This window comes from Miscanthus floridulus, chromosome 8 (assembly GCF_019320115.1).
Source record: "Miscanthus floridulus cultivar M001 chromosome 8, ASM1932011v1, whole genome shotgun sequence".
In the NCBI taxonomy this organism is placed as follows: domain Eukaryota; kingdom Viridiplantae; phylum Streptophyta; class Magnoliopsida; order Poales; family Poaceae; genus Miscanthus; species Miscanthus floridulus.
Genome location: NC_089587.1, coordinates 219,076,614 through 219,094,604, shown reverse-complemented (window position 1 = coordinate 219,094,604; position 17,991 = coordinate 219,076,614). Strand labels below are relative to the sequence as shown.

The window sequence follows — 17,991 nt, the reverse complement described above, 5'->3', positions numbered from 1 at the left end:
CAATATTTTGGGTAGGAGTGTCAACCATCAAACCCAGGTTTATATATGGGCTCTATGGCCACAAGCCCACTGTTATAATTAATTGCTATTTACTTTTAATCACCTAGTTACTTGTGTAATCTCCTAGCTTTAATCTCCTAACTAGCTGTGCTGAGTTAATGCCTAGCTGGCCCCTTGGGGTTTGGCTGGCCTCTTGGGACTCGGCTGGCCCTTTGGGTCACCCTCCTCCTCTCTTTTTATATGTAATCTCTTCTGTAAACTGAATTCAAGGAATCTAAGCCTGTTAGGCTATTGTCTATCATGGTATCAGACTAAACCATCGATCCTTCTGCTTCCGCTCCCACTCCACCCACCCCAGGCTGTTGCGCGCGCCCATAGCCACCTCCAGCTCCTCCGCCATGGCTACCGCGACCAAGCTCCACGACGAAGCCCTCTCTGCTGCCAAGCGCCCGGAGGATGAGGCCTCCTCTCTACGCTCCACCAACACAGAGCGCAGCCAGCAGCTCGAGGAAGAAGCTGCCCTTCTCAAGTCCGCTGCCGCCGCCCAGGAGCGTGTCCGCGCCGCTACTGCTGCTCTTGACAAAGAGCACGCGTAGGCAGATACCCTGGAGCAGCAGGCCACGGCCCTCCGGGATCGCCTCCGCCCCGAGCATCCGGACGATGACGCCGATCCTGAGGATGACGACGTCCACTCCGCCTCCTCTGAAGCAGCGGCCATCACCCACCTCCACACTCAAGCTGCTGCCGTCCAGAACATCAAGAACCTCATCCCTATCGTTCTTGATCTTCAATCCTCCAACTACTCCAAGTGGCGCGGCTACGTCCTCCTCATCCTCGGTCGTTTCGCCTTGAAGGATCACGTCCTCAGCGACGACTCCCGCCCCTACGATCTGGCGTGGTCACGCATAGACTACGTCGTCCTCTCTTGGCTTTTCAACACCATCTCCGCCGACCTCCTGGACGTCATCCATGAGCACGACGGCCTCACTGCCCGGACAGCATGGCTCGAGATTGAACAGCAGTTCCTCAACAATCGCGAGTCCCGCGCCATGCTCCTCGATGCTGAGTTTCGCACTCTCTGCCAAGGTGCCCTCTCCATCGATGACTACTGCCGCAAAATGAAGAGCATGGCGGATGCCCTCGCCGACCTCGGCGAGCCCATCCAGGACCAAACTCTGGTGCTAAACGTTCTACGGGGTCTCAATGAATGTTTTCAGTTCATGTCCCAGCTCGTCACCCGCCATAGGTCGTTCTTGTCCTTCGCCGATGTTCGTGCTGACCTCCGTTTGGCCGAGCTCAACATGGGGACGCCCTCTGCCTCTCCTTCGGCTCTCGTCGCCGCGCCCTCCATCAGGCCGCCCACTTCGTCCTCGCCTGCGCCTCCACGCCATCATCAGGCCACTGCTGGCCATCAGGCTGCTGCTGGACAGCAATCCAGTGGCAACCGCGGCCGACGCCGCCGCGGCGGGCGCGGCTCTAGCGGCTCCCACAGCAGTGCACAGGGCGGGACTGCACTAGCCACACCACAGTGGCCCTCACTGCTCAACCCCTAGATCAGCTCTATCCACATGTGGCCCTCCACCATGCGCAGTCCTGCCTGCACCTCTGCAGCAGGCTCTGGTGGCCGGCGTGCCACCGGCATACTTCGCTCCACCATCGGCTTCCGGGTCCTACCCGCAGCCCCCTCAGGCACCTCCTGCTTGGGCGCCCTAGACGCCCGAGGGTCTCGCTAGCGCCTTCAGCACCGTCTCCCTCACCCCACCTCCGAGTCCCTCAGATTGGGTGATCGACTCGGGCGCCTCCTCCCACATCACCGCCAACCCTGGTATGGTCACCGCTACACCATTCTCTTCCTTTCCCTCCTCCATTGTCGTAGGCAACGGGGCCACCCTCCCTGTTATTGGCACCGGCTATTCTGTCTTTCCTGGACCCTTTCTCCTCAACAATGTCCTTATAGCTCCCGACATTATCAGAAATCTCCTTTCGGTTCGAAAATTCACTACTGACAATTGTGTTTCTGTCGAGTTTGACCCTCTTGGTGTTTCTGTGAAGGATCTCCGTACCCGGAACACCCTCCTCCGATGTAACAGCACAGGGCCTCTCTACACTCTTCAGCTCCCTTCATCCACCACTGGCTCTTGCGCCCTTGTCGCCACTCCTTCACCAACTACCTGGCACAGGCGCCTCGGTCACCTCGGCAAGGCCACTCTTTAGTCCCTTGCGTAGTCCTCCTCCATTGTCTGCAGCAAGCCTGAAGATGACTCCCTCTGCCACGCCTATCAGCTTGGGCGTCATATTCGTCTCCCTTTTTCTATTTCGCTATCTAGAGCAGCCAAGAATTTTGATTTAATCCATTGTGACCTGTGGACATCTCCTATTGTTAGTGTCTCTAGTTTCAAATATTATTTAGTTATTCTTGATGATTGCTCTCATTTCCTTTAGACTTTTCCCCTTCGCGCTAAGTCCGATACATTCCCCACGATTTCTAATTTCTTTGCTCATGTGTCTACCCAATTCGGCTGCACCATTAAATCAGTCCAATGTGACAACGGTCGTGAGTTTGACAACTCCGCCTCTCGTGCTTTCTTTCTTGCTCACGGCATCACTCTCCGCATGTCGTGCCCCTATACTTCCTAGCAAAACAGGAAAGCCGAGCGCATGCTCCGCACCATCAATAACATCACACACACCCTCCACTTCCAAGCTTCCATGCGCCCCTCTTACTGGGCTGATGCTCTAGCCACTGCCACCTATCTCATCAATCGCCTTCCCACCAAAACTCTAAACATGAGCACCCCCTTTTTCGCCCTCCATGGCACCCTCCCCTCCTATCATGATCTTCATGCCTCCGGTGCACATGCTACCCCAACCTTTCTACCACCACTCCTCACAAGCTTGCCCCCTGCTCCACCCTCTGTGCTTTCCTTGGTTATTCACCGGATCACAAGGGCTATCGGTGCCTCGACCTCAACACCAACCACGTCATCATTTCTCACCACGTTGTTTTCGACAAAACAACGTTTCCTTTTTCCCTCAGCCGGCCATCCCCTCCTCAACAGGAACTTGATTTTCTAACTGACGACAACACCATTCCAGTGTCTCCCCTTCCTGCAGGTACACCCGGGGCTGTTGCCCCCTTCCAGTTGGTGCCTCTGGCACCATCTCTGGCACGCGCAGGCACGCCGGCGTCTAGGGCCCCGGTGCTGCCAGCGCCCTCCACCCCGGCACAATCGGCTGTGTCCCGGGGATCCCCGGCATCCTCTGTACAGGCGCCCCTTGTACAGGCGCCCCCTATACAGGTGCCAGCTCCACCCGTCGTCCACGTCTACAGCCGGCGCGCTCCCCCTCGGTGATTGCGCCTCAGAAGCCGCCTATTATTCATGTCTACAGCAGGCGTGCTCCTGCTCCTGCCCCGCCACCCGAGCGCCCGGTAGGAGCGCCTCCTCGATGTTCCAGCATGGTCCCCTCTCCACCTCACTATGTCAAGAGCGATCCTCCGGTTCCTGCTGGTGCTGTTTCCATTCCGTCGGTCGCCAACTCCCATGGCATGGTGACCCGTGGAAAAATAGGCTACCGGCAGTCTCGCCTCGCCTTGCATACTGAGGCCTTGTCTCCCCTACCGCGGTCCTGTCGAGATGCCCTTGCTGATCCTCATTGGCGCCAGGCCATGGAAGATGAATATGCGGCTCTTCAGGACAACCACACCTGGGACGAGTGCGGCTCTTCAGGACAACCACACCTGGGACCTCGTCCCCCGCCCCACCAAGGCCAATGTTGTTACTGGAAAATGGATTTTCAAACACAAGTGCCATGCCGATGGCTCATTGGAGAGATACAAGGCTCGTTGGGTACTTCGGGGATTCACTCAACGCCCCGGTGTTGATTATGATGAAACTTTTAGCCCGATTGTCAAGCCAGCCACTGTTCGGACAGTCATCACGGTGGCACACTCTAGGGATTGGCCGATTCATCAACTTGACGTGAAGAACGTTTTCTCCATGGGACTCTTTCAGAAACAGTATACTGCTCTCAGCCTACTAGGTTTGCTGATCCTGCACTTCCAGATCATGTCTGTAGACTCAACAAATCCCTCTACGGCTTGAAGCAAGCCCCGCGGGCCTGGTACAGCCGCTTTGCCTCCTTTCTGATCTCTCTGGGGTTCACTGAAGCCAAGTCAGACACATCTCTCTTCATATTCAGCCGTGGCACCGAGACAATCTACTTGCTCTTATATGTGGATGACATTGTCCTTACGGCTTCACCGTGTCATTGCTGCTCTGAAAAAGGAGTTCGCCATGAAAGATCTTGGACCCCTACATCACTTCCTTGGCGTTGCAGTTCAGCGCCACAGGGATTCTATTCTCCTTTCACAGCGTCAGTACACTCTGGACATACTTGCTCGCCATGGCATGAGTGACTGCAAGCCTTGCTCCACTCCAGTTGACACTTGTGCAAAGGTACCAGCTGATGCCGGCCCGTCTGTTGCTGATCCCACTGCTTATCGCAGCCTTGTGGGTTCCCTCCAGTACCTCACCTTCACCAGGCCCGATATTGCCTATGTCGTCCAACAAGTGTGCCTTCATATGCATGATCCGCGGGAAACTCACCTTGTCGCTGCCAAGCGGATCCTTCGCTATCTTCAGGGCACCCTCAGCCATGGTCTGGTCATTCCCCGAACAGCCCCAACACAGCTTTGTGTCTACACCGACGCTGATTGGGCCGGCTGCCCGGACACCCGCCACTCCACCTCCGGCTACGCCGTCTTCCTCGGAGGCAGCCTGGTCTCCTGGTCCTCCAAGCGGCAGCCCACTGTCTCCCGGTCCAGCGCCGAGGCAGAGTACCGGGCTGTTGCCAACGGCGTCGCTGAAGCCACTTGGCTGCGGCAACTGCTCCAGGAACTTCACCATCCCCTGGACTCCGCATGCCTCATCTACTGCGACAATGTCAGCGCCTGCTACCTCTCCACCAACCCCGTTCAACATCAGCGCACCAAGCACGTGGAAATCGACATTCACTTCGTCCGTGAACGTGTCGCCATGGGTGCAGTCCGAGTTCTTCATGTGCCCACCACGTCGCAATTCGCCGATGTCTTCACTAAGGGGTTCCCTTCCTCTGTCTTCATGGATTTTCGCTCCAGTCTAAACGTTCGCTCCACCGACGATCTGACTGCGGGGGGGTGTTAGAATTAATTGCTATTTACTTTTAATCACCTAGTTACTTGTGTAATCTTCTAGCTTTAATCTCCTAGCTAGCTGTGCTGACTTAATGCCCAGCTGGCCCCTTGGGGTTCGGCTGGCCTCTTGGGACTCGGCTAGCCCTTTGGGTCACCCTCCTCCTCTCTTTTTATATGTAATCTCTTCTGTAAACTGAATTCAAGGAATCTAAGCCTGTTAGGCTATTGTCTATCACCCACAATAGTATGAAAAACATTCGGTACCTTCTAATAACAAGCCATAAACTAAGCCAAGGATGAATTGCCTGAGACGATACCACACCGGACGCTAGGACCCTAGAAGCCTGGATCACCAGCTATGGTTCGCAAACCGTCATCTCATAACTGGAACCCTATGCTGACTTCCATTATGCATCCCAGCTTGCGCGCTTGCCTGCCCGAAGTGGCCAGAAAAACTGAGATGGTGGCTTGGGTGCTGCAAGAAGGCGTCATCTCTGCGCAACATTGGAGTCACAGTGAAGGCAAGAGCTGAAGAAACAGCCTTCTTGCTACTGTCACGTGAGGCCATTGTTTTGGTTGCCGGCATAGATCGATCTCCAGCTGCGCCACCACCAAGCCGTAGATGAGTTGAGCCTGAGGAGCTTGTGCCATTTGTGGTGGACCTGGTGGAGGCAGTGTCAGACTGCTGTTGCTGCTGGAGCTGCTTAGTGTTGAGGAATCGTCCACCAGAACCTCGTGCCCTCTTCATTGCATGAAGATGCCTAGACTCATGAAGGTAAGGCTGCCATGAAGATTATATCCAGCATTAGGCCAAGCATAAGAGACTAATGACAAAAGGTTGCATGTTGAGACATGGGACAGCAAGATCAAAGTAAATAAGGGACTAATAACACAGACCTTTCGGGCTTTGACTAGCTTGTTCTGAGCCTCTAACTTGGCACGTAACTGTCTTCTGCGAAGTATCCCATGATATTGTTTGGGATTCACGTATATGGGTTCATTCTCTGCTAATTCCAAAGGTAAGGGAATTCTTGCGGATGGACCCCCACCAGAAATTTGGGAATGGAACTGCTTTAAATATAACTGATCAGACAAAAGCCACAAAAGTAGTATTTTTATAATGAAAAATCTGATAAACAAGGTGTATATATGATGGACGGATGCCTCAAGATGTGTGGATAAACACTGGCATGTAATGGAAACCTAGAGAACAATTTTTGTAGTACAAGTCAATCTAGACAAGTACAAATAGCAGCAACTATCTGGGAGTTGCCAGCTCGCTGGTGCCTGTATAGTCATTGTTAAGGAAAGGTGCATGGCCTGAAAGCAACGATTTGGACACAAGTTATTACACCCCACCACACCCCCCATGCCAATGTTTTGTTGATATAACCAGCCAGGGAAATGATGGATACATACTGGTCCTTTTTCTCAGTTCTAAATAGTAGAATGATTTATGAAACAGTGTATTTGCATAAGGAAAATTGCACAATCAGTGTCAGAGTTGCGCAAGTAGACAAAAATTGATTTCTATGATCCTAGCCTTCAATATTATTCATAATGGGAGAATACAAGCAGCTGCAGCCATCTTATAACTAGTAGCCACATATTTTCCTTTATGGTTATGATCATACCTGTCAGTATAGCACAATGTTCTCAAATAAAAAGGCAATGTAAATACGCTACAAGAACAGAATATGTGATAGCTTATGCATGCTAATGCAAGGAACTAAGGATCCGTCCAAAAAATGACTGCTTGAAATGGAAAACGGATAAGGTACAAGGCTGCTAGTCTACTTTAAGATTCTATGTTAAATCATGGTAGGAATTCAGATAAATAACAGAATACTTCAGAATGAACTGAAAACTAGGAGATTTCCTGAATAACATTATTATGTGAAATTTCAAATGCATGAGACATCAGCACTGAAGTTCAAAAGGCCTTGAGAGATTTTAGTGCAACGATTTAGTATAAGGGCATACCACAGTGGCAGTGGTGGTGCCAGACTCATAGGCTGCCCAAACACCTCCTGAGCCAGAATGATTGTACGAGTATGAAATGCAAGCCTGTGTATAGGCAGAAAATCAGATCCAAAAACCCTATTTAAAGAAACGAACTCTTAAAAAATAAACTAGGAAGGTGACTTTATCAGTATTGAAAAAAAAAATAAAGTTCGATATCACCATAAGTCTTACTATTGTTTGACCGTAGTCAATGTTTTGACTTGCAAATGGAGGTTGCTTGTTTTCAAAACTCAAAGTTGATCTCATATGATCATTAACTGTGTTTCCGAAGGAGTTACCTGATAAAAGAAATGAAATCATTGTTTTGCTGCATTAAATTACTAAAATAAATTTGAATGTGCAAAGGATCCTAAACTCAAGATAAGTAACAACATCCTCTGAATATATAGTACTTCTTCCTTAGGTGTTTCTTATACTGACACAGTAAAGGCTAAACTGGTCTCTTGTTATTGTTATTTTATTTCTACCTAGTGTGGTATTACAATGTCGACTCGCAACTTACGCCTTTTGGAAAGCTTTTCCCTAGAAAGCAAGAGGAAGAAAATGGTTACTCCTAGTGGGAAAAAAGTATATATCTTTCTGTAAAGTGTTTTATCAACTCTTTTAGTTTTGTCCCACAATGTCTTTATATGAATATTAAGAGTGGCCAGGTAGAAACTATATCTATATGGATAGAGTTGCCTTGAAAAATACTATATAATGTTATATTTTCGGTAAAATTTAAAAACATGTCACAATAGAAGTTGATGGTTAACTTCAAATTATGTTATAGCTAGCTACAGACATTTCTGCAAAATGTTTAGCTACTCAGCAAGAGCAGAAAGCAATGTGTGTTCCCTGTGGTGAGGCTGGGAACAAGTATCTTTACTATTTGTGCTAATTTTTAGTCACAGCTCACATCCTCTATATTTAAAATAAAATGGAGTCACATATGATTGTTAACGTTATGCCACTTACACCATAAACTTATGCTCAGAAAAAAGGGACATGCATAGACATAATGTTTATTCGATGCCCCGAGATCCACGTTCATTGTGCGTTTTCGCTCAAGAAACATGAGCAAGTTGGGCTTCCCTTATGGCTATGAGACTGAGATACTCCATTTAACAAAAAAAAATATATCTTTGATCCATCACCAAAAGTTTCTAAATCATAACAGAAAACATAATACTCGGAAGGTTAATCTTCCTATAATGCACACTAACAAACTGGATAATAGAAATACATTCTGGTACCTGAATTACTAGTTTAAGTTTTATAGCTTCACCTGGGCAGGCCTGATCTCATGTGTTTTTCAGGCAACAAATTGCAAATCAAAACTTCAAGAGACTACTATAGTTCACAACTTCAATAGCCTACGAACATGTACACATGACAAGGAAACCTGCTGAAAGAAATGTACACATATGGAAAGGAAAAAAAACGTAAGTGGAAAAGAGCAAACGGAACCTAATTAAAGATGAAAGCCGGGAGATTAGTGACGAATGGCATCAGTTCTGATCCACAGAACATGCTGTGCCGAAAGAAACAAATGGCACTATATAAGCACATCCAGGAATGATTGCTACAAAGCAATAACTAGAACTACAATAGTATATACGATGATATATGATCCCAAATCCCAAGAACATGCACACAGATAAGGCAGGAGTACCAAGACTAATAGTGAAGGACAACTCCAAGTCTCCAAGCTACCAGTCCATGGCAAGGAAGGCAAGTGAACGCCATTTCTGCCATCGAGTTTAACCACTATCATGTTAGAGATCCTCCAGCGCAGTTCTAAAGGCATCAAAATAGCAGCGCCCCAAGTCCACGAAGACTAGTCAACCTGTGTGCCCAAGGGACATGCAACCAAATCCGATAGCACACATACATAACCCCACATCAAAAGAAGATGCTTAACTGCAAAGAAGAAAGAACACAGCCCATCTTAAAAGATTCCACAACCTTTAACAAATACAGAAACATCTCATCCGCTATTTCGGAGACCAAGAATGCAAGCGGGGAAAGAAACACGCTCCAAGAAAGCATGGCTGCAGTATACCAGAGCAATCCAGGGACGCGTACATGGCGGACCGACACAGCAACAGGGACACTAGTCGTCTAGTCCTATGGGATATGGCGGGGGGAGAGAGATTGAAACCTTTGGAAGCGGGAGAGGAAGACGAAGAGGGGAGAAGCATGGCTCCCACGCGCCTCCCTCGGTGCGTCCGCCAAGCAAAGGCTGCTCTCTGCGCCTTGCCACCTCCCTGCCGTCCCTTCCTCTGGTCTGGCCCCCTCGGCTGCATCACTCCACTTGCGCTGTTCTTTTATCCTTCAATCTTCAGCCTGTTCGGCTGGCGTATAGGATCGTATACAATCGGGCATTATAAACTGGAACACACACCAAACCAGCTAAACTAGCCAGTAGTAAATAATCCACGATCGTTTACGACGAAACGAACATGCTGCTTGTTTCCGGAGCCCCCACAGCTCTCTATTCTATTGCAAATTTGTATGTCCACATCTGGTGTGACACTTTTTGCTATGGCAAGTAGGGGCAGGGAGAAAAACTAGTAGAGTAGCAAGAAGAAGATGCCGATGGTTTTGCTCCCCAGATGGCTTGTTGTATTATCACGGCTTCCAGGTTATGTCAGGAACAAGAGAAGGTGCAACTGTTTTTTTAAGGGTGGTTGTTGGTTCTACTAAGAGGGGAAATCAATTTATAGATTCTAGATCCATCAAGTATTTATTGATAAATGTGTGGAACTAATCATATAGACAGGTTATGTATTATTATGACCAACCTCGCGTGGTGTGGTGATGAATTATAGTTACAGTCACTTATTCTTGGAAAGAGTAGTAAATTGATAATGGCGAACCTTGATGTACATAATGCACTAGGGACAATGATGACTTTTCGAACTTTGGCATATTTTTCTTGGAGAATACAATGCCTATAGCTTACTTTATGACCATTCTAATATGAACACTGCAATAGTATTCTTGTACCACCTAAAACAAAAAGAAATATAATTTAATTTCTATTATCTATGAATATCATTAACATAGAAGTATAATAAGATGGGTTGTGGAAAACATCAAAGATGTCAAGGCATGTTAGAATTTAATAGTACTATATTAATTAGAAAATGAATTATTCTAAGGGCAAAAATATAGAGAGACCACATATCTCTTGTAAGATAACAGATTACGTTGCTTGTTTGCAAGATTTGTTTTGTTGTCTTGAGTACGTGCTGTTTGTTTTACTAATAGAGGGGACCAGCTCATATCGATACAATAGATTAAGTAAACAAAAAAGTAGTTGTTGCCTGTGCCAGATTGATTGTAGCAATAACAAGTATTTAATCTCAGCGAGAATTATGAAATGGCAATGCAATAGTGCAATTTGGTGCGCATAATACAATTATGGCATGGCAACTTTTCAAAGTTCGGCATACTTTTTCTTGAAGAACACAATCCTCATAATCTACTTTACTGTCTTGTTCTTTGGCATACGAATATTGTTATAATCGTAGTTGTTAAGTTACCTAGAAAGCAACACTAACATGATTTCCTTCCATCCACGTATATTTTTTTTTTAAAAAAATAAAGCTATTATGACTTGTAGCCAAATAATGTGTACCTAGTCACGCTAACGATTTAATTTGAATCATGTTGAATTGGTAGTATACTGATCAAGTAAATAAAATAGGGGAAAGAGTATTGCCAGGCAGAGCAGACTTTAAAAAAATAGGAGAGAGAACTTTACATTTCAACTTGCAGCAAAGCCGCAAAGGGAGCCTCGGTGGGTCTTGATACGGTGGTAGTCATCCTCTGGCACATCTGGAAGTCGAGGAACACCCTGATCTTTGACTCTGAGAACATCGCCGTGGTTGTGGGGTTGCCTCAAACCGCCAAAGACCTTTGGGCCTGCCGTTTCAAATGACACAAAGACCTTGCCCTGTTTTGGAGAGATTTTGTTTTGAGCTGTTGTAACACTTTGTAACAGTCTGTCGCCTGTAATTTTCCCTCCCTTTCTCTAACTATTTCTCTCCTTCTCACTCCCGGTGTATTTTGTATTTGCCTATACTTTGGCTGCTCGTTCAATGAAACTATGAAAGTAGGTGGGACTAAGTCCCCCCGAATTGATAAAAAAACATCTCAACTTGATATACCCATAGCAATGACTACGGTAAACATGACACATCAAGATAATTAAAAAGAGAAAAATGACACTAAACATCATGAGCACCAAATTTTCCAATTGGCAACGTCAGGCAGTGGCCCATCCCCTGAGGTCACCGATAGTTTGTTGGGGCGAGCATCCAATGGCCCCAGTGCAGAGGGGCCTGGTTCGATGAATGGTGGCCAGGTCCCAGTAGTTTATTCGTGGGTTACCATCTATAGCAACGTTTGTTATTATTAATAAATACTCCTAGAATAGAGGAGTATGGCTTCTGCAACCCACAGCCTCGGATTAGTTTGTTATCTTACTATGTAAGTAGTAGATATATATAGTATGTGTCTGTTTCGCAAAAAAAAGAAAAAGGCTAAAATGGTATGTGTCAGGAACATTTTCTGCGTGGTATATAGATTCGGTAGTAGTGGGAGAGATTGCTCAAGAACATTGAAAAATAGTTCTCCATCATACCGAATCTAATTTAGTTGGGAAAAAGGATAAATTCGGTGAATACTATATATAGGTGTATATATATACAAATTCGTACATTGTTTACAAGTTAGCCGGTCAAGACTAGTATAATACTCCTACTAGAGAATGCAAGTGGCAATAGCCAAAAACTGCCGACACCATGGATGAATTAGTAGCACTGCACATAATTAAAGTTGGAACAGATTTTTTTTATACAAAAAACTAAGAAGTAGGACCACTTTTATAATATGGAAAAAAAGGAAAAATAACTAAAGGAGGTCTATAGGACCACAGATAACTTTCACACGCTATTCCTTGTGCTGTAGCACAACTGGGACTCTGGGAGACTGCATCTTTTGACAAGTCATATATGCCTAATTTGTTGAAATACTCTCTCCGTCCCAAGAGAATATATTTTTTTACTTGTTGATAAATCAAATTGTTTTTCGTTTGATCGAATCTATAAAAAATACTAACATTTATGACATGGTATAAGTATCATTTGGTTAATAATAGAATATATTTTATAATATGTCCATTTTAAGTCATAAATGTTTATAATATTTTATATAAACTTAGTCAAACCACTAGTTTGGAATTACATTTTTTTGGATGGAGTTAGTAATAATAATGTTGTGTCTGGTGTGTTCCTCCTTCAGATACTCCACCACTGGAGCAGGAGCCGTAAGAAGGAGCCTCAAATCATAGGTCCTCTTCCTTACACGAGAAAACGGCTCCGGCTCATCTTTGTATATCCAAAAACAGCTTTCTCTCCTCAGCTGTCTGGTGTGGTTTCTCCTACCTCTTCTCTATCGAAACTGCTGCCTCAGCCGAGCTGCGCCAAACACGCCATAGGAACCCTACATTTGGTCCTTCTGCATTTTTTTTTTGTCAGTTCTTAGTGTCTTTGCCTGCCTTGACACGATCGACAAGTGGACAAAAGATTATGGCCCTTAGTTTCTCTGAGGCTGAGGCCGGTTTCACGGAAACAGAGTCATTGTCGGGGCGCCTCAATAACACCACCCATGCGCGGCAGCCATGCAAAAATACCAAAAGGATCCTCTTCTCCCCGTCGCAGTATATAACACCACCTACAAGGCTACAAGTACTACCAAAAGCACCAGCAGTATATATAACAACCAGGCGCCCTGAGGGGGTTCGAGCTGTGCCTGCGCACTGGGCCCTCGACATCTAGGGGCCCAAACCCATATATCTATGTTGTAGGTATAGGAGCTCACAGGAAAGGCAGAGCCCATGAGGCCAGGAAACGGAGAGGCACGTATGTGAAACTTTCACGCGTCCGTCGATTTGGCTTCCGCAGTTCCGCGTCGGCGCGTCGCGTTTCACATTCTGCCGCGCGGCCGCTGTTTCTTCCCTGCTGCGCCCAGCCCACTCTCCGTCCAATTACTCCCAATTATTGCTTGCCCGGAGGTACCCAATTGCTCTCCTTCGATTGATGATTTGATGTATGCCAAGTATATATGTTTAATCAAGATTTAATTTGCTCTTGTCCGGTTGTCCCCAATCTTTTTCTTTATAATATACAGGGATTTAGGAATCCTTATGGAGTTTTGGTGTAGCTAGGGCAGCGAATAATCTAGTTCTCAACTTGGTAATAATTCAGGGATTTAGGAATCCATATAGTGTTGAATTGAATCTAGTATGACATAATTTTCATACATTACATAGTAATAATTTCTAAATAGTGAACCTATTATTTGAGGTTTGTAATGTGTCAAAAAAGATTAAATGGTTTGACAGCTTACGCATTGAAAAGAAATTATTAGATGAAATTGATATTGATGCTATCATCAATGACTTCGCATCAGGACAGTGTGACAGAACCGACCAATTATACGAAATTAAGTAAGAAAATCATCCACCAGAGCAGACGATTGACAAACTTAAGCCCGTATAACCCGGTAGTCCGTGAAATCACTAAGGATTTCAAACCAACTCGTGTCCCAGCCATGATCGTAATAAGTTTTGCGGTCACCATCACATATTACATAAAAGTTCGCGGTCTCAGATACATCAGAGTTTAAACATAGTTATTACAAACCAGTTCGAATAAAAGTAGCGGAAATCATTTGTTCAAACCACACACACACTCACGCGGAGTTTAAATATAGTGCCAGCGGATGATCGTCTCCAACAAAAGCATCAGATGAGAAGTAAGGAATGACCATGCCCATGGTCCTAAGCATCACCCATTGCAGGATACAGGCAGTTGATACAGTAGCCGTAATACATTTGCCCATCTGCAACAAGTGGGAATAAAACCCTGAGTACGAGAAGGTACTCAGCCAGACTTACCCGACATGACCGAAAATAAATGACACCAAGGATTATGAAGGGCTTTATAGTAGGGTAGCTGACTCATTTGCAAAAAGAAGCATTTTAGCATTTCAAGAACCTTTCTAGAAGCGTTATTGCCAAGTTAATTATTATTAACCTGTCAACTAGGTTTACACCTATTCTAGAGTAAACATGTGATTAAGCAGATAATGATAACCAATGATCATTAAACAATTTCCATACTGTCATATTCACTATAACTGTCCAAGTGTTCCATAACATTTACTACGATGAAGTAACTCAAGTCAAGTGCTCACTATCCAGGAGCGATGGCGATTCGAATCGATTCCTAACCAGCTGGTGATTTATTCCTTACACAAACCTCACTCACCCGCTAAAGTGAGATATTGATCACCGAGTCAACTTTCCAGGAATCTCGAGTTTGCCAGGAACCACATGTACCCGGGGGCCGACCGACTGCACTTTGGTCTTATCATCCCGCCCCCGTGTCCTACCACACCTGCTCCGGTACAGTGCGTTGCGGGCAATCTACTCGGCCCGAAAAATCTCCCAGCTTTGCGGTCGGAAGGTACTTTATCCGGCCAGCTAAATGTAAGGCATGCGTTCAACATGACTCGAGGCCCAACAACGGTCGGTCCTTAATCGACACAGACGGAAACACTACAGTCCAAAACTCTGCAAGTCTCCGTCCGGTCTCAACTTCATTTAACACTTAGTTATACCATGACTTCATAGTCATCCAAGCAGATCCAGGTAACCACCTATAGCTCGCAGGTGATAGGAAATCACCCGACTTCTACCGGTCTAAGCCAGCTAAGCATTGACTCGACTGCGGATACCAGGGTAACAAGGATATAGTATAACAAAGGTAAGCAAGGTATAATGCAGCAACGGTTGCAAACAACTCCTGAACGTAATGCATCAATTTAAAGTAAAGTATTTAATTAAATAATTGCAAACCGGGAGAAAATGCTCCGGGGCTTGCCTCTCTCGAAGGAGCTCGGACGGTGATCGGGGCACTCCGGAAGTTCCTCAACGTCCTCCTCGTCGACTTCTGGCACTTCCTGCTGCTGCACCTCGAGCTGCTCCTCGGGCTCCTCGGGTATGACGACTGGGTTCTCGGTTTGCGATCCTGTATGATGCAATGCGCGTAAGTGATTATGCAAACGGTGCATCGAAGGAGATGAATGTAATGGATATGTTGAAATGCAAGGTAGTCAACATCATCCAAGAACTATACTACAAGCACATGTCATCTACTGCATTCTCTTCTACTACTAATATGTTAAGTTAACATACCTTATGAAATGCTTCAAAGATACACCAAAGCTTTACTAATTTCCTAATCACACTTAAAGCAACACTTGCTTCAACTCTAATTAATAATAGGTTTGAATAGCAACATATATTTTTTATGTTCCAAAAATCTGAGAAAATTATAGTAGCATACTACTACCCTAAACAGACTACCATAAAAATTTCATGGCATTTGGATAAGTAAACTATCCTACACAAAAATGACAAGCTATAGCATAAAAATGAGCATGAAATTACTTTGTACTATGAAAAGTGTCAAACAACAGAATTAGTCTTTTTCCTAGGTTCTTAATAGCATATAATGACTGTACAAAAATTATCACATGCATGTTTTATACAAAGTTTGCTCTCTAACAAAAATAACAGAATTCAGCAATAAAAGGGACTTGAACTACACCTCTAAATTTTCCCACAGCACATGTATGAAACATATTTTTCCTAAGAAGTACATGACACAAGAAGATTAACAAACTTGGAATCATATTTTTCTGAAGCCTATAGATTTTTCTACATATTTTTCAAGTTATCAGCAATATTCATGATTAAATAAAGTTCTACAGAAAAATATCCCAAAAATGACATGCAATAATTTTTCCAAGTAAATCTGGTGATAAGGAACCTAGCAAAATTTGTTTCAACAAATTTGGAGCAAATTTGAGTACTCAAACATTTTCCAAAGTCTTTAACAAAAATCTGAAAAATCCTTCTTTTAATAAACAAAAATCAGTTGGATCCTAAACTGCTATGCGCACCCAGATCTGCACCCAAGACTGCTACTGGGAGACAGACAAGCGGGTCCCAGCGGGTCAACCGGCCCCACTGGTCAGCCGACCGGAGACAGGGGAGGTCGGTTGACCGGCCACCGCTCGACGACGGCGAGGAGTCCGGCGAAGGGGGTGGCACCAGCGTGCACAGCAGGTTGTCCCGCACCGATGGAAGTAGAAAATGGACCCCCTAGCTACAACGGAGGAGGTCGCCGGCGACAATGGCGATCACGGCGGCGCTGCGCGAGGTGCGCCGGCCAACTCCGGCCATGGCGGTCCGATCAGAGCTTGGCGTGAGCATCAAGGTTACTCAGGGAAACCGAGGGAAGGGAGAGGAAGGAGGGAGAGGGCTCTGGTGGTGGTTGTCCACGGCGAGCACAACTCCGACGCCGGTGGAAATGGTGCTCCGCTGCAGGGAAGAAGAAAAACAGCGCCTACCTTGACTCTCCTGCTCAGTGGCGAGATGGACGAGCTCCAGATGATGATGATGGAGTCGCGGGCTAGCCGGAGTGAGAAGCGAGGCAATGGCGAGGGTTCCCGGGCTCGGCGGAGCAATGTCACGGTGGTGGCTTTTCTCGATGGCTCCAGCGCGCGAGAGAGAAAGAAATAGAGGGCGAGTGCGAGTGCGTTGGCAGGCGGGCGCGGCCTTCAAGCGTTCGCCAGCGAGCAACGGCGTCAGGCCGGCCATGGCGCGTGGCAGCCACGCGGCGGATAGGAGCTGTCACCGGTCGGCACTGTGCCGAGTTCAAAATTTCAGCAATCAGTTGAAACAACGAGTTGGCTGACAGCGTTACTTGATAGCGCTAGAACTCCCAAATCGTGGTGAATCAGTGCAAATCGTATACATGAAAGTTGCAAAGCTATGTTAGGGCTACAATTGTTCTATAGAAATCTTAAGCTAATTCGCAAAGGACAGAGAGTAAATTCATGCCAAAGTCGTGTTCATGAAACTGAAAAATGGAGTTTTGTACTTAGAAAATTTCTAAGTGTTGAACCCAACCCAAATTCTGGCTTGTGGGCCCTTTTTGATCATGTTGTGCACATTTTCATAACTTGGTTTCTAAACAAAGTTTGTTCCTTATAAAGTTTGCTACAACTTTGTTTTAGGTTGCTCAGACATGCATAGACTCTAAGTTATACTTTTTAAATAGTCAAACTAAAGAGTCCAGGAGTCAAAACAAGTCAACCACTATTTGAAAACTTAATTAGTCAAAATGGTCAACATGAACATTGTTCCTAATGACTTTCTAAGCATAGCTAAGGTGTTTAAAATATATTTAGCCATACCACACATTGGTCACGCAAGAATCAAGCACAGAATGCACTGAAACGATGAAAAACAATACAAATGTTATATTTGTTTCAAGGCCATGTTTCACATGTTTCATGATCTTGTTGCATAGTTCTAACTATCTAGGTTCCACTACAATGAGTTGCACATGTTGCACTTGGGTGTTGCACACTATTCATTTCCTAAAACAACACTTCATGAAATATAGAGTATGTTGCAATGTTTCGATTACATGTTTCGTGTGTTATAAGCTCGTGAATGGATGAATGATGCCCATGTTCCTGAAATGCAAGTGCAATTATGCAAGACTAACACCAGGGGTGTTATAGCCCTCCCCCCTTATAAAAATCTCATCCCGAGATTTGGGTTATGAACCATTTGTTATAAAAATCTTCATAAGCTTTTTATAGATACTCTCCTGTTTCCCAAGTTGCATCTCCCTCATCATGATGATCCCACTGTACCTTGT

At 45.7% G+C, this 17,991-nt stretch overlaps 3 protein-coding genes across 4 annotated transcripts; 2 read left to right on the top strand and 1 right to left on the bottom strand.

The window, feature by feature from the left end:
- Nucleotides 1–398: 398 nt before the first annotated feature.
- On the top strand, nucleotides 399–1,553 carry LOC136470661 (uncharacterized). Its single transcript, XM_066468425.1, has 2 exons — nucleotides 399–554; nucleotides 597–1,553. Exons 1-2 carry the CDS (start codon nucleotides 399–401, stop codon nucleotides 1,551–1,553), a joined length of 1,113 nt encoding a protein of 370 aa, XP_066324522.1.
- A 2,742-nt stretch (nucleotides 1,554–4,295) lies between these two features.
- On the top strand, nucleotides 4,296–5,183 carry LOC136470660 (uncharacterized mitochondrial protein AtMg00810-like). Its single transcript, XM_066468423.1, has one exon. It carries the CDS (start codon nucleotides 4,296–4,298, stop codon nucleotides 5,181–5,183), a length of 888 nt encoding a protein of 295 aa, XP_066324520.1.
- Nucleotides 5,184–5,366: 183 nt separating this feature from the next.
- Nucleotides 5,367–9,486, bottom strand: LOC136475011 (nuclear transcription factor Y subunit A-5-like). Of its 2 annotated transcripts, none has more exons than XM_066472569.1 (5): nucleotides 9,342–9,486; nucleotides 7,370–7,476; nucleotides 7,157–7,240; nucleotides 6,071–6,241; nucleotides 5,367–5,954 (listed from the first exon to the last, which is right to left on the bottom strand). In XM_066472569.1, exons 1-5 carry the CDS (start codon nucleotides 9,484–9,486, stop codon nucleotides 5,547–5,549), a joined length of 915 nt encoding a protein of 304 aa, XP_066328666.1. In that variant the 3' UTR covers nucleotides 5,367–5,546. The 2 variants fall into 2 exon arrangements, with proteins under 2 accessions (XP_066328666.1, XP_066328668.1); XM_066472571.1 differs by lacking the exon at nucleotides 9,342–9,486 and adding an exon at nucleotides 8,853–8,861.
- Between the last annotated feature and the right edge of the window lie 8,505 nt (nucleotides 9,487–17,991).

Excerpts from the sequence above, each read along its gene's own strand:
- LOC136470661 (XM_066468425.1), top strand. The coding sequence starts at position 399 with ATGGCTACCGCGACCAAGCTCCACGACGAAGCCCTCTCTGCTGCCAAG. Across the intron at positions 555-596 it reads CTGCCGCCGCCCAGGAGCGT|GCAGATACCCTGGAGCAGCA; the intron begins GTCCGCGCCGCT and ends GAGCACGCGTAG.
- LOC136470660 (XM_066468423.1), top strand. The coding sequence starts at position 4,296 with ATGAAAGATCTTGGACCCCTACATCACTTCCTTGGCGTTGCAGTTCAG.
- LOC136475011 (XM_066472569.1), bottom strand. The coding sequence starts at position 9,486 with ATGCAGCCGAGGGGGCCAGACCAGAGGAAGGGACGGCAGGGAGGTGGC. Across the intron at positions 7,241-7,369 it reads TTGACTACGGTCAAACAATA|GCTTGCATTTCATACTCGTA; the intron begins GTAAGACTTATG and ends GCCTATACACAG. Across the intron at positions 5,955-6,070 it reads AGCTAGTCAAAGCCCGAAAG|CCTTACCTTCATGAGTCTAG; the intron begins GTCTGTGTTATT and ends TCTTCATGGCAG.